At 42.7% G+C, this 14351-nt stretch overlaps 3 protein-coding genes across 3 annotated transcripts; 2 read left to right on the forward strand and 1 right to left on the reverse strand.

The window, feature by feature from the left end:
* Positions 1–596: 596 nt before the first annotated feature.
* Positions 597–2722, forward strand: L203_105257 (uncharacterized protein; the record flags this gene model as incomplete). Its single annotated transcript, XM_066214628.1, has 6 exons — positions 597–1318; positions 1365–1631; positions 1690–2302; positions 2368–2488; positions 2537–2629; positions 2682–2722. The coding sequence occupies 6 exons, from the start codon at positions 597–599 to the stop codon at positions 2720–2722; spliced, it is 1857 nt and encodes a 618-aa protein (XP_066070725.1).
* A 1010-nt stretch (positions 2723–3732) lies between these two features.
* L203_105258 (uncharacterized protein) lies at positions 3733–10555 on the reverse strand (the record flags this gene model as incomplete). Its single annotated transcript, XM_066214629.1, has 14 exons — positions 3733–4202; positions 4257–4826; positions 4872–5171; positions 5223–7078; positions 7127–7346; positions 7398–7770; positions 8189–8226; positions 8286–8295; positions 8352–8543; positions 8596–8809; positions 8858–10056; positions 10116–10265; positions 10325–10418; positions 10464–10555. The coding sequence occupies 14 exons, from the start codon at positions 10553–10555 to the stop codon at positions 3733–3735; spliced, it is 5778 nt and encodes a 1925-aa protein (XP_066070726.1).
* Positions 10556–10796: 241 nt separating this feature from the next.
* L203_105259 (uncharacterized protein) lies at positions 10797–13656 on the forward strand (the record flags this gene model as incomplete). Its single annotated transcript, XM_066214630.1, has 5 exons — positions 10797–10927; positions 10978–11072; positions 11135–11517; positions 11563–13490; positions 13542–13656. 5 exons carry the CDS (start codon positions 10797–10799, stop codon positions 13654–13656), a joined length of 2652 nt encoding a protein of 883 aa, XP_066070727.1.
* Between the last annotated feature and the right edge of the window lie 695 nt (positions 13657–14351).

A 14351-nucleotide genomic window follows, 5' to 3' on the forward strand; every position in this document is an offset into this window, starting at 1 on the left:
ATCTAACCAGCGATTAGTAGTGATACTAATCAATCTAGAACCCCAAACACTGTCTAATAGGAACAGCCTTACAACAGCAATGCTGCGGAGCGTCTATATCCGATGCATGTCCTTTCTGTGTCCGCCTACTCCGACAGATGGAATTGAGCTGCAATATAATCTCAAGTACTTTTATAAACTTTTCATATTCAAGCTCACTCAATTCCAATCATAAATTGAACCTTTAAGGCCTAGAGTGCTCCATTCTTTCTCATTGCATGCATAAGACTAGTTACTAGCTATTGCCGTGCATAATGTGTCGCCACGTGGCAGTCCCTACCACAGTAACATCTGTGAACATAATCCCAAAATAGAAAAGACAGTCTGGACATCTTGGCGTAGTAATTTACTTTTTTTTTTTCTTTTTTCTTTTTTTTTCCTCTTTCCGATTTCCGCATCTCGTCTTTCTTTTACATTTATTCTTTCTTTTCATTTTAGAACTATCTCTCCGCCCTTTCACCACCGCGACGACGCAGCATACACCAGATTTGATTTGTTGACGCCAGCTTACATTGCTCCGTGCTGTCTACTCTCCGTGCCACTCTGCTCAAGAGTCGATGCAGTACGGTAACCTCTCTCCTACCCAAGGCCGCGAACCCCTGCTAGCGTCCGCCCAAAGTCCTGCTGGCACGTCACAGCGTCTTTCAGACTCTTCTTTCACGTCATTTGATAACCAGTCCACCATGTCCCATACACTCAGCACAAATTCGCCTACCGCTCAGTTTAGTCCACCATTTTCACAGAGCAACGAGTTTGGTCCAACCGCAAACCTGGCAGCAGGGCAGCACACGCCCGCTAGGAGTGACTTTAGCGCCAAGGGAGCATATGCCACGCCAGATTTAGAGGACGGCGATGATTTAGATGACCCGCTCCATACATTTACTGCAGCAGAGAAGGACTTATCACCTCCTTTCGATATCACGTCGTGGCGGGGATGGGCAAACGCAGCCACCCTTGCCATTCTTGCTTGTGGTGGTATCATGCTCTTTGCAGGGTATCCTATTCTCTCGTTTTACTATGGCGACAAAACTTCGTCAGGATCCAATACTGCGGGGTATAATTTAGGTGGTATCAACGGCTCTGGCCAATATCCAGTGATTGCTGGTCTTCCGCAGATCGTCGATCCCGATACGCCACGATATCTTACTACCAGAACAGGGACTGATGGGAAGGAGTGGACGCTGGTATTCTCTGACGAATTTGAAAAGGAGGGAAGGACTTTCTACGAAGGCGATGATCCGTTTTGGACAGCTGTGGATATTCATTATTGGCCTACTGGGTGAGCTGAAGCCGATCTTTGTTTGTCGTTCTAACTTGGGACGCAGTGATTTCGAATGGTATGATCCTTCCGCCATCACTACCAAAGATGGCAAACTCCTCATCACTATGACCCAAGAGCCCATCCATGATCTCAACTTCAAATCAGGCATGCTTCAGTCCTGGAATAAGCTTTGTTTCAACAAAAACGCCTACATTGAATTCTCTGCGAGTTTGCCAGGTACCAGTCAGTACGGTGGGTTTTGGCCTGGTGTCTGGACAATGGGAAATCTTGGAAGACCAGGCTACGGTGCAAGTACCGAGGGAATGTGGCCGTGTGTTTTTTTGATTATTTTTTTTGAGATGGGACAAAGCTGAATGTACATTGGGCAGTTATACATACGACTCTTGCGACGTCGGCATCCTTCCCAATCAGACTTGGACTAATGGTACTGGCCCCGACGCCGCGCTGACCACAGGCAGTAATTCCGGCCCACTGTCCTTTCTTCCCGGTATGCGCACTCCTTCGTGTACCTGCTCTGGCGAAGACCATCCAGGACCTAATGTCAATACCGCCCGGTCGTCACCTGAAATTGACATTATTGAAGCTCAGATTATTGTTGCCGAGAGTCGAGGAGAAGTATCACAGTCTTTTCAGATCGCTCCTTACGATGATTATTATCAATTCGACAATTCATCTAATCTCTACAAGCACTACGACACAGACCTTACATACTTCAACACTTACCTGGGTGGACTCTATCAACAGGCAGTTTCATCCTTAACCCGTGTGCCAAGGGACATTTACCACAACCAAGATGGTACCAGCGGGCAGTTTGCAATGTTTGCAATGGAGTATCAGGCATTCCCTGATGAACAGGATAAGGGGTACATTACATGGTGGAGCGATAATAAAACTAGCTGGACAGTACATGCGGATGCAATGAAGGCAAACGCAAAGACAGAAATAGGAAGACGGCTTATTCCAGAGGAGCCAATGTCCTTAGTGAGCTGATTTTTCGGCTTGAATTGCGAATACACCAAGAGCGAGTTGTTCATTTATTCTTTCAGGTTATAAATTTGGCCATGTCCAACAATTTCCAAACAGTCGACTTCGAACATCTCTCGTGGCCTAATTACTTTATGATTGATTATATCCGAGTTTATCAAAGATCCGATAGGATTAGTATTGGTATGCGACCCAACTCAACCTTGTCTTACCGCTGACCAGTCACACTAGGTTGTGATCCCAAGGACCGTCCCACTTCTGATTATATCTCTAGACACCCAGAGGTGTATTCTAATCCTAATTTGACTACATGGGCACAGGCTGGCAAGTCGTCCTCAACTTGGAATCGCGGTCAGTATGGCTTATTCATGAATAGGTTACACCTTCCCAAAGAACAAGCTCAAAGACGGATGTTAAAAACGTATCGCACATTCAGTCTGCTACGAAAAAAAGGGCAGGAAGACAAAGACATTATCTTTTATAGAATCTTTGACGTTATCGCGAAGAATTGCTAATGTGAGGGAATAGACTAATTGAACAGAGTATGGATTCTTCTGTCCACTTGTATAATAAGCATACACGATCCCTACGTCTGCTTCTCTTGGTGTGATACCTGGCACTTTGGATTTCGTATCTCCCCTATATTTCTACTGCTTACCATGACATTACTTTTCGGGCTCTATCCATTACTCTTGTCCAACATGTATATGAATGTACTGAACAGAAATACGTGCGCTGCGAACGCCGATTATTTGCGCTTATTCTAATCATTTATCTAGAGCCTCATTTGCATGACAGTTTTCACTTCAACATCTTCTTAGCAGTCAATACCATTGACGCATCTTGGTACAAACAGATTAGCATGGACACCCTTATAGCTATTATTACATGGAAACATCTAATAAAAGAAGATCGTCAAGGCGATAAGGCATGCTGATATTCTCAGAGCGACCATGGGAATCAATGGTTCTTTTCTCAATTACTGCACATCCTTTTGGTGTCTGAAAAGACGATGTTTCCTTGTGCCGTCACAAACTTTAGCCCAGAGGCTTTTATATCTGCCACTGCAGATGACCCATCACATTTTTTACTGGCTTGAAAAGTGTCGACAAATGATTCTCCTTGCCGATGAAGGAATCAGATGTTAAGTGTGTCCTCATATATTGTTATATGTCCAAGAGACATGATGACATTTAGTGCAGTTGAAAAATGTCAGCACCTAGTCAACTAATTCAATTTTTCTGTAGGACAGTGGTAGTATTGTCTGAAGCGATATAGCCTTACTTGTACATACAATAAAGTAAATTATGATGCAATATCAATCGTGATTGAAAGATGCTTATCGTCCTCCTTGATACTACAATCTTGACTTAATACAACTCTATGACAGAATAAGTTGATAAGAATTCAGCGTAGTTTGATGGAATTCACGTTATAAGCGCTCGTTTTCCCCATTTAATCAAGTCCAGCCATTGTTCACCACCCCATCTCTCCCTTACTAGACATCCGAGTCTGTAGTATTCTTCACCAAACTCATGTACTGTATCCTCATCTTTCTTGCCCGCTACTAAGGTATGATATAGAATATGATACTGCGTTGTTAGATGACAAGTCTGTCCACGATTAAGAGTGGTAAGGAAGAATGATTTTTGCGGATAGATTGTTTCTTTGTTGTCTTCTGCGGATGAAAGAATCTCGACTGGAAGACAATAAGGTAATGGTGTCAGATGTCCTGTTAACGATGGGTTAACCAATCGGGCATTTGGGTCGACCAAAATGGAAGGATCGATGTTTGCTACAGGTTGAGGTATTGGCATTGAGCATGATTTAGTTAAGGGTGAATCAGACATGACAAGAGTCGGTGGGTCCGCCTGAGATTTACAAAGATCTTGCCAGGCTATTCCTCGTCAGCTTCTCTCCATTCATTGCTACGACAACAATCCATTCCCACCTTCAAATTCTCCCTTTTCCATCAGACTGGCTTTGCATACCCCCAATCTAAACCGCCCAGCCCAGTTGCGAATAGTTTCGTTCCCAAATTTCCAGATCGCCCTGATAATATTTTGCCAGTCTTTTCCTTCCAAAACACAAACTTCCCACGCCTCTCCCCTTCCATCTCCCACCCAAACTATTGCTTTCGCTTCAATAAAATCATAGGCGAGATGAAAGAGGCGCCAACGATTGAGGACGTCATAATCGTCTATGGGATATGTCATAGCAAATTCGGGCTTGGCCGGTTCTCGTCGAGCTAATGTCCAAGAAGGGCTCGGTATCCAGCGATCTCTCTCACTTATGGATATTGCCTGTCCGCGTGTAAATATCGGATGCAAAGGTGTAAGAACGCGGTCATAAGTCTCAAATGCAATGGCTTCATAGTCGAGAGATGTGGACAGAGTCGGCAGAGGCAGAGGGATAAGGGTAGTGGCAGACGGTAAGGATGGCAGAAGAAAATCACTAAAATCGCGAACTAGCAAGTAGATCACTACGTTGTGTGCAGAGCCAGATTCTTGCGCTAATTTACCTATAAAGACATTAGCTAAAGTTATAAACGGTCCTGGTGTCTTACAAGCAGTATCCAACAATGCTGGTCCAAACACAACGATAACTCCCTCATTTTCGGGCTCAGCATATTCAAAATTTCCCATCTTATTTACTTTCCAACTCCTTTTGATGGCATTTAGAGTTTCCTTACCGTCCTCTTCTTGCTCACATACAATCATTACTTTAATATCTTTTTGACCCCCTTGTGGCTCAAGACCAAGTTCGTTCCAATAAGGGAGAGAGGAGATGGAAAGGCGGATGATATTGTGAGCAAAGCAAGTTGAGGTATTGATCAGAGGCTGGCTGAACTTTTTAGTCATGATGTCTAAAACCACAGAGTAAGTCGCCTGAAAAATAATGTAGAAGCAAGACAAACCGGGAGCCAATTCATTCAACCTTGTTCCGCCATCAAGCAAGATCTTGGCAATTTCATTTTCGAACTTATGCCCACATCCTGTTTCAGACACTAACAACGCACTTCTGAAGCTTCTGTTGAGGATGACTTCTTGCGCCAACCTTGCCCAATCAGTAACCTTATAGCATTTGTCCTCTTGTGTATCTTTCTTAGATTTATCCGAGTCTGATGAGGGGAACGTCCCCCAGGACGAGTCCCAGTTCACCTTTAAATGCTCTACTTCTTCATTTAAGATAAGCAGTTCAGCTCCGATACATTTGAATCCACCCCAATGAAGATCTTCTTCCTCTTCGCTTATGGTGCTTTCTGTTTCATCCCTTTTGTCATCAATACTGTTTCTTTCAGAAAGTTCGCTGATGGGAGTTGGAGGCTCAGTGTAGGCCATTTCACTTTCGTCCGAATTGTCTGAGAAATTCCAGACATCGATGTTGAGAGGCTGAATGGATTTGGGGCGAAGGCGATCAATAAGGGAGAAAGAAGGAGTCGGTATAGGTGAGAGGGGAGAATATGGATAAGGATGCATGAAATGAACAGAGGGCAAGAGAGGAAGCGGTGAGAAATTTATTGGGATCAAAGGATGAGAAGGAAGAGAAGGTAAATGTTTTCGATGATTTGGCTTACATTGTGGTTCGAGTAGCGATAGTGAAGCTGAAGGACTCTGTGCAAGATCATCAGGATCTTTTGATATCTCTGCGACCAGCCTCAGCATTGAAGATTGCTCGACAATTTGTATTGATCCCTTAGCATCTACATTCTCATCCCTAATCTCAGCCGCTCCGAGATCTTGGGAAGGGCTATCCGCGTTCATATCATCGGTATTATTCTCTTGAATAGTGGCCACATCTTCCACCTTTTCACTCATCATAACATCTATGTCGGTTTTAAGCGTCTTCTGAAGGGAAAGCCCCATTTCAGGATCAGTTCTAGATGAATCAAAAAACGCAAAATCATCTTCTGTGATGAGAGTATCCTTCACTTCTCCCTCATTTTTATCATCTATATTTCTTTTATCCCTTGTCTCTACGACGGGGTTGGCAAAAGGCATAAAGATTGATTTGGCATTTGAAAGATCCTCTTGTTGGGATAATTTTTGCATCTCTTGAGGTGTCGGAGAAGAATCTGAAAAGAGATCATCAATATCGGAACCTTCATATTGGGCGGACGGCGGTTGCTCAGGTGGAGACGACTGTCCGTTTACAACCTTTGCCAAGCCTGGAAGTAGAACAGACTCTGTTGCCACATTATCTGCTACCACTGCCACGTTTACCTGATCAGAATCCTTTCCTACTTTATCATCTATGATATTATCAGCATCTAACATTTCTACATCGGCAACTGGCGGAGACGGAGGTTGATAGGTTGTAAAAAAGTCAAACAAGGATTGGGCAGTGCCCATAAGCTCTGTAATTGATGAGCTAGGAAAACGATTTGCAGAAGGTATGGTGTTTGCAGATGATGGAGGACTGTTGGCAATAGCGAGGTGTTTGGGCCAAACCACTAGAACTCCTTCTTGGGCTGAAAAAAGATGTATCCAATAGATTCCCCACTCTCCTTCATCGTGGCCACGCAAAGACTCTTGGACAATATACTCTTCTTTTCCTTTTCGCCAAAAATGTCCAAGCAAGGCGTCAAACGATGTGGTGAGCTGATCTGATTGCTGGCTGGTAAATGAATAGGTTGATAGATGATAGCTAGGGATAAGAAGAGGAAGCAGAGTATGTGTCGATGATGATGTTGAGCAAGGGGTGTTGCGGACAGTCAAAAGCAATGCAGAATGGTTAAATGGACATAGCGAAACATTGATTGCTGGGCTTTTCCTTTCATTTGGTCAACGATTTCCTCTAAAAAATTAATAAGAAGCTTACAAAAAGCGTGGTCCAGCTAAAAGGATACGAAAACCATGTCTCCATGCGATCTTTTCCACCAACGCATACTTTAATAATTTCCAAGCCTTTCCGGGTTCTCCTGTGATAATAAATGTCGGAACACAACCAAGATCAGGCGACAGACACGATGTGCTTGATGCGTGAACTGGACAAGCCATACACTGTTGCAATACAATAGGTGGTAAGGGAGGAATGATTTCTTTATAAACCTCAGTTAATAACATGACAAGTACTTTAAGCATTGACATACCCTCTAGGCCATCTTGCACTTGCAATTCTGAGCAGGAGGTTGAGAAGCACCATATCTCACGACCGCTTTCGCCGTTTACAATAACCCCTACCCAGTCTTCCATCCATTCCTTGGTCATACCCTCCTTATCTGCCAATCTCTTCCAAAACGCCTCCAATCTGTCGTCAGCAGCTATTTTGGCAGCATGACCTCCATTTTTTATAACTGTATGCGACAAAGAGATTCGATAGCGTTTTATATAGACTGATGCGTTAACAGGAGTTGAAAAAAGGTATGTTCCAGCTAGAGAAGTTGTAGGCTTTGCCGGTTCTCCAAGAAAAATGTCTGGAGTCATTTGTGCTTCCAAGCCTCCCAGAATAGCAGCATAGAGATTCTAATATGTTCTACCGGTATATGAATTGAAAAAGAAAGTTGATAAAAGTATTATAAATATGTTTAGAAAGACTTTATAGATTAGATAGAAAATACAAAACAAAAGTGGAGGTTACCGAATCGATTAATGAGCCGAAATGCCACATTCAATCATAATCCCGTTTTCAATCATAGTTATTGTTTTATTGCATATATGTATATTATGAACTTTGAATTGGAATAAAGCAAGGAAAGATTTCATTAATCCGTTTGAAAGAACTGAATAAGATGTTGTTTCAAGAATGTAGAAGAAAAAGCAGATTCAAGCGTTCAACTTGGCGAAAAAAGCCACTCTCAAATATGGCAATGTTTACAAAATTATTACAGTTTTGAAAAGGAATAAGTTGTTTTGGTATATCGTATGAGAATCTGTTGCCTACCATTGGCAGTTTTGGAAGGGCCGAATGCCACATTTGATCTTTTATTATCAATAAACAAGAGTTAATCAAGATATCATAACGAGCCTCGTAAACTCACAATCACTGCTCTAGGCATAGCAGAACCCGAGCAAAAGCATTACAGTCTCTTGGACGGCCCAGATACACTTCTTCTAACCCTATACACTGTCAACCTTCCTCCTTCCGGCTGTCTTCCAACTATCCCAGCCCGAGTACATCCTCTGCTTCCCTGGCTCTCGCCAATTATGTTAACTGATTGATAAGCAGCTATCTCAGAATTGAGAAACTGAATCTTGTCATTGGCATTGTTGAGGAGATGCCTTGTTGTAGCGAGTTCCTAACAATTGTCAGAAAGACTGTACATCATACTCTTGTTAAGAATCTCGCACCTGTTTAACGTGAAACATTTCTTTTCGAACAGTTTCAATATAACTAATCTTTTGCATTTCATTTGTATGACCGGCCAATTCAGCATTTTGGCCTGCTAATCTTTCCGCTTCTTCAATTGCTGCTGATTCTCGGGCCAAAAGGAGGCTTTGTTGGTCTTTGAGATCATTATAAAGGTCCTGATATGCTGAAGCTTCAATATATGCATTTCGAAGGCTGTCTCTTATTATTATCTGTCAAACTTAGTTTTCATGAGTTGCTTACTGTTTGACTTCCTCATCAAGAGCTTCTTCTGCCATTTTCGATCTCATCATAGATTCATTCGCTGTTTTCACACATTCTGCATCCTTTTTTGCCTTTATCTCCAATTTGCCAATATCTTCTTGTAGACCTTGTATCTTTTGTCCTCTGAACATACATTCCATTTCCATTTCTGCTAGGTTTTGCTTAATTTCGTCACAAGGCTCATGGGCTTTTTTTAGCTCAATTTGCTGGCATTCAAGATGATGGTGCTCCCGTTTGAGTTCGGCAAGCGATGACTGGCAAGCAGAGAGGATCGAAGAAGTGGACGAAAGTTTGGTGGTGAGAGATGCGTTGGATGTTGCAAGTGTTTCCATTTGGTAGCCATGATAGGAGTCGGAGAGGGTTATATGATTGAGGCAGAGTTTGATAAATGGTGCGGATTGGCTTAGAGGTACGAACAGCTCGTTGGCATATTCCAAAACAACGTCCAAGACGGTTGGGCTCAAAAGCTGACCCATTTCTGACCGTAGCATTTCTCGGTCTTTGCAAAGGTTTTCAATGATATTTTTGCACGATTTTATCTCTTCCTCCGCAATGTCCATCCTTTCTCTCAAATCCTTAGCTTCTTCCTTCTCGAGGAGAAGGTCTAGGCGATTCATCTCCGTTTTAAGTCTCCAGTGATCTACCTGAAGTCGCGATTCTGAATAATTTCTCTCCAAAACTTGATGAACATCTTTTGGGACTGTGTTTCGATAAAGATTCAAGTAGGCGACAGTCATTTGCTGAACATTTTCAACTAAAATTTTCTTCTCAGCTTGTTCAAGAGCTAACTCTTCTTCCAGAGTTTTGTTTTTCCGCTTCAGAATATTAGACTCTTCCTTAAGATTATTGATACTTTGTTTCAAAGCTTGATTTCTAGTCTCATATCTATCTCTGCTATTCTTTAAGTCCTCAATTTCCTCATGTAGGATATCCTTCTTTCCGTTCCAACTCGCCCTTTCTTTTTCTCGACTTTTATCTTCCCGATCCCACCCCATGTTTCTTCTTTTGATGGTCGAGAGTTCAAGACGCATAGTGTCTAGCTGTGTAAGTGTTTCCATGTTTAATTCTCGCAGGTTCTGAAGCTCAGAAGCAGTACTTGCGGTTGTCTCATGAGATCTGGTGAGCTGGTCTTGTAGTGTTTTGTTCTGAGACTGGAGCGAGTTTAGCTGACCTAGATACTGTATCATAAGAATACGTTAATCATTGTTATATGCCAAGCGGGGAAGACTGGACTGACCTTATTTTTAGATACAGAATGACGTTGCATCAATTCCTTTAATCTTGTTTCCAAATCATTAGTTGAGCTTTTAGCATTATCAACTTTGGAGCGAGAGAGGCGTTGAATCATCTCGTCTTTTCTTTCAATTTTTCCTTGAGCTTTTTCAAGCTTCAGAATTAATGAATCAGCTGTTTTTGCCATTACAACGTGGCGGCCATAGAACACACCTGTTTTCTATATTCAGATAACTGCTTATTAAGCGATATTATTTGAGTATTTGATAATTCTGCTTGTAGCTTTTGACTACCATCTTTCGGATTCCTACAAAAGTATGAGTAAAGCATCAAGTAGAAGAGCGAAGCTCACATGTCCTCCTTCCCTTCGCCATACATTGTCCTTATGGAGTTTCTATCCATAACTTCCCCCAATGGTATCCTATTTGAATGTTCTTGACGCATTGTAAAAGTCAGTAATTGATGTACTTTGAAATCTCAAATATGGTTTGTTTATCTTTGTTTGGCTCTCTTTAAGTCAGTCGCGCGGAAACGGCGTACGCCGCCTCTGAATGAAATAATTTTTTTTTGACAGTCATAATTTTACTTTTCTAATGAATTGATGTCCTTTTAAAACTTACAATACATATTGCGGCAGACAATCAAAGCTCGCTTTATAAGACCACCAAGGCGATATCCTGCATAGATGAAGTCCAACTTTGTTTTTCAAAATCTCTGTGGGACAGTCTATCGACAAGGAAATGTGGTCTTCACTCCAGATGGGAACTCAATATTGAGCCCAGTAGGAAACAGAGTTTCTGTATTTGATCTGGTTAAGTAAGGCCAGTTATAGCTACGCTGCTTTAGAACTCACGTCATAACTATAGCAACAAATCCCGAACATTGCCCTTCGAGAATCGCAAAAATATCGCCTCGATTGCCTTATCACCGGATGGTAATGTGTTGATGTCTGTAGATGAAGGTATGTTTGGCACTATATGTTTAACGGCCATCTATTTCGAAACACGAGCTCATGCTTCAAAGATGGCAAAGCCCTCTTTATTCACTTTCGAAAAGGCTCGATTTTACACCATATCACTTTCAAGCGTAAAGTCAATCATATATCTTTCTCGCCTGATGGCAAGTATATTGCGGTAGCCCAGGGTCACATGGTTCAGGTGTGGCATACACCAAGCCATCTGGTGAGGGAGTTTGCACCATTTACACTTCACAGAGAGTATACCGGGCACCATGATGAGGTGGTAAGTGTTTGTTGGTCCAAGACTTCAAGGTATTTCATTACTACCTCAAGAGATATGACTGCTCGGCTGTATACCATCAATCCGTTGGAAGGGTTTGTTCCTAAGCAATTTGCAGGTCACAGAGACATGGTTCTGGGCGCATTCTTCTCTGAAGATGAGAAAACTGTGTGTGCTCCGTGATATCTCGTTTCAAAGCTGATGACCTATCAGATCCATACCGTCTCGAGAGATGGAGCTGTATTTATCTGGAAAGCCAAGAAAGGTGTTTCTGAAGAGGATTCGGACGTTGAGATGGATATTCTCGATGCCCCTACCACCTCGGCCTCAGCTGCCAACTTGGCTCTTGAACACGCCGTTGCTTACACTAGGTGGGGCATCAATGCTCGGCATTTCTTCAACCAGCCTGGCACAAAAGTAGTTTGCGCCACTTTTCACCCCCCAACCTCTCTCCTTATTGTCGGCTTTTCGTCTGGTGTCTTTGGATTATGGGAGATGCCCGAGTTTACTCCTGTTCACACCTTGTCAATTTCGAATGAAAAGATTTCCAGTGTAGCAGTTTCGAAATCTGGTGAATGGCTAGCATTTGGCGCTGCAAAATTGGGGCAGCTGCTAGTCTGGGAATGGCAGAGCGAAAGCTATGTCCTCAAACAACAAGGGCATTACTTTGATATGAATACTTTGGCGTTCAGTTCTGATGGACAAAATATCGCTACTGGTGGTGAGGATGGAAAAGTTAAGCTGTGGAATGCTTCAAGTGGATTTTGCTTTGTCACCTTCTCTGAACATACTGCCGCCGTCTCTACCGTTGAGTTTGCCAAACAAGGTCAAGTTATTTTCTCTGCCTCGCTTGATGGAACCGTACGGGCATTCGACCTTATCCGGTATCGTAATTTCCGAACTTTTACTTCTCCTACTCCAGTTCAGTTCTCTGCGCTGGCTGTTGATCCCTCTGGCGAAGTAGTTTGCGCAGGTTCGCAAGACTCTTTTGAGATTTACATGTGGTCTGTACAAACTGGCAAACTTCTCGATATCCTAACTGGCCATTCCGCACCCATTTCTGGTTTGGCATTCTCGCCTACCGGTAATCAACTCGCTTCATCCTCTTGGGATCGCTCAATCCGGTTGTGGTCCGTGTTTGGTAGGTCAAGGGCGACCGAACCTATCGAATTGTCTGGTGAAGCCACGGCGTTAGCATTCCGGCCTGATGGGAATGAAATCTGCGTAGCGACGCTGAATGGGGAACTGTCCTTTGTCGGGGTGGAAGAAGGACAAATCAAATCTGTAATTGAAGGTCGACAAGATATCTCTGGCGGGCGAAAGATAGATGATCGACTTACAGCTGCTAACAATGCTGCCAGCAAATATTTTAATAGCGTCACATATACTGCAGATGGCGCTTGTGTTCTGGCTGGAGGAAACAGCAAGTATGTTGTAATTTATGATAGGGCGGAAGGTGTTATGGTAAAAAAGTTTCAAATCAGCGAAAATCTCTCCCTAGATGGGACTCAAGAAATGCTGGACTCGAGAAAGATGACAGAAGCAGGCCCAATTGAATCCTTTGACAGGCAAGGAGAGGAAGAGGACCTAGAAGATAGGTTGGATAGCACATTGCCCGGTGCTTCTAAAGGCGACCTTTCAAAGAGACGATACAGACGAGAAGCAAAAACTAATTGCGTGAGATTCTCCACTACAGGACGTAGTTGGGCAGCTGCTAGTACCGAGGGTCTTTTGATATACTCTCTCGATGAGAGTACTACCTTCGACCCCTTTGATCTCGCCCTAGACCTTACTCCTGAATCGGTGCTTCAAACACTCGCTGACGGCGATTACCTCATTGCTCTCATCTTGGCCATACGTCTATCAGAAAAACCACTCATACAAAGAGTGTATGAATCCATACCACCTCCTTCCATCCGTCTCATCGCCCGTCAGCTCCCTGGAGTATATGTAAGCCAATTTATGAGGTTTATAAGCGACCATGTTGAGTCTACGCCTCACGTGGAGTTTGACTTGATGTGGATTGGCGCCATGTTGACAAGTCATGGGAAATGGTTAAGAGAACGGAAGGGGGAAATGGCTGGCACTTTAAGAGGGTTAGTAAGAGGGCTGATGGGTATAGAAATAAGTATTGCAAAGTTGTATGTCATATCTTTTACTTTATTGTAATATTGAGATTGACGTTTATGTAGATCTGATGAAAACACTTTTACACTCGACTATATCATTTCGCAGTCGGGCAAGGGAGGGCATAATCAACTTGATGGAGAGGGAGATGCTTTCATTCTGGATGTGGACGGTGTCTAGAGCAGAGTATTCAAAACAAAGGTCAAGAACTCACCAGATACACGTAACCTCATCATGCCTTCCTTTCCAACAAGTTATTTCAATCAATATCTCACTTTAAGATCATAGGTTCTATATTCCAATTTAGTCGTTTTTCTTATCTTATCCGTTTCAGATTAGCTTGAATTGTTACGACTCATTGCCAACGAAACACTTTGGCAGACTTGCTTTTATTGTCGCCCTTGTTAAACTCCTTGGAAATTTTCATTATGAAATGACTAGGTAAAAAAGCCTGTGAGAACGAATCTCTTTAATCTTTATTCACTCTTGACACCACAGTATCATTCGTTGTCACAAACTGTTTGATATGCAATATATCGCGCCAAAGAGAGTCCGATTAAAGGTTAATTGGATTTCTTCTGATACTTTAGCCTCCTTCTCAGTGGCCCAAGTATATTTTAGCCAGCAACACTGGCCAATTTTCCCAGATGCTCTACCAACCTTTCAGCTTCCAGACCCACAACTAAAGACCAGAGCATGAATGGGGGCTATGCTGGCTAAAGTCATGACCACCTATACATTTGAGGTATCTTGCTGGTAATTTCATGTTTAATGGCTTTCTCTGCTTCAGTCTGCTCGATTGATAAACTTTAAACACATTCACCTCTGTAGGAAGAAAAGTTATTCAAAATACTATCTTAGGACACTTTCTGGGT

This window comes from Cryptococcus depauperatus, chromosome 6, assembly GCF_001720195.1.
Source record: "Cryptococcus depauperatus CBS 7841 chromosome 6, complete sequence".
Classification (NCBI taxonomy): Eukaryota; Fungi; Basidiomycota; class Tremellomycetes; order Tremellales; family Cryptococcaceae; genus Cryptococcus; species Cryptococcus depauperatus.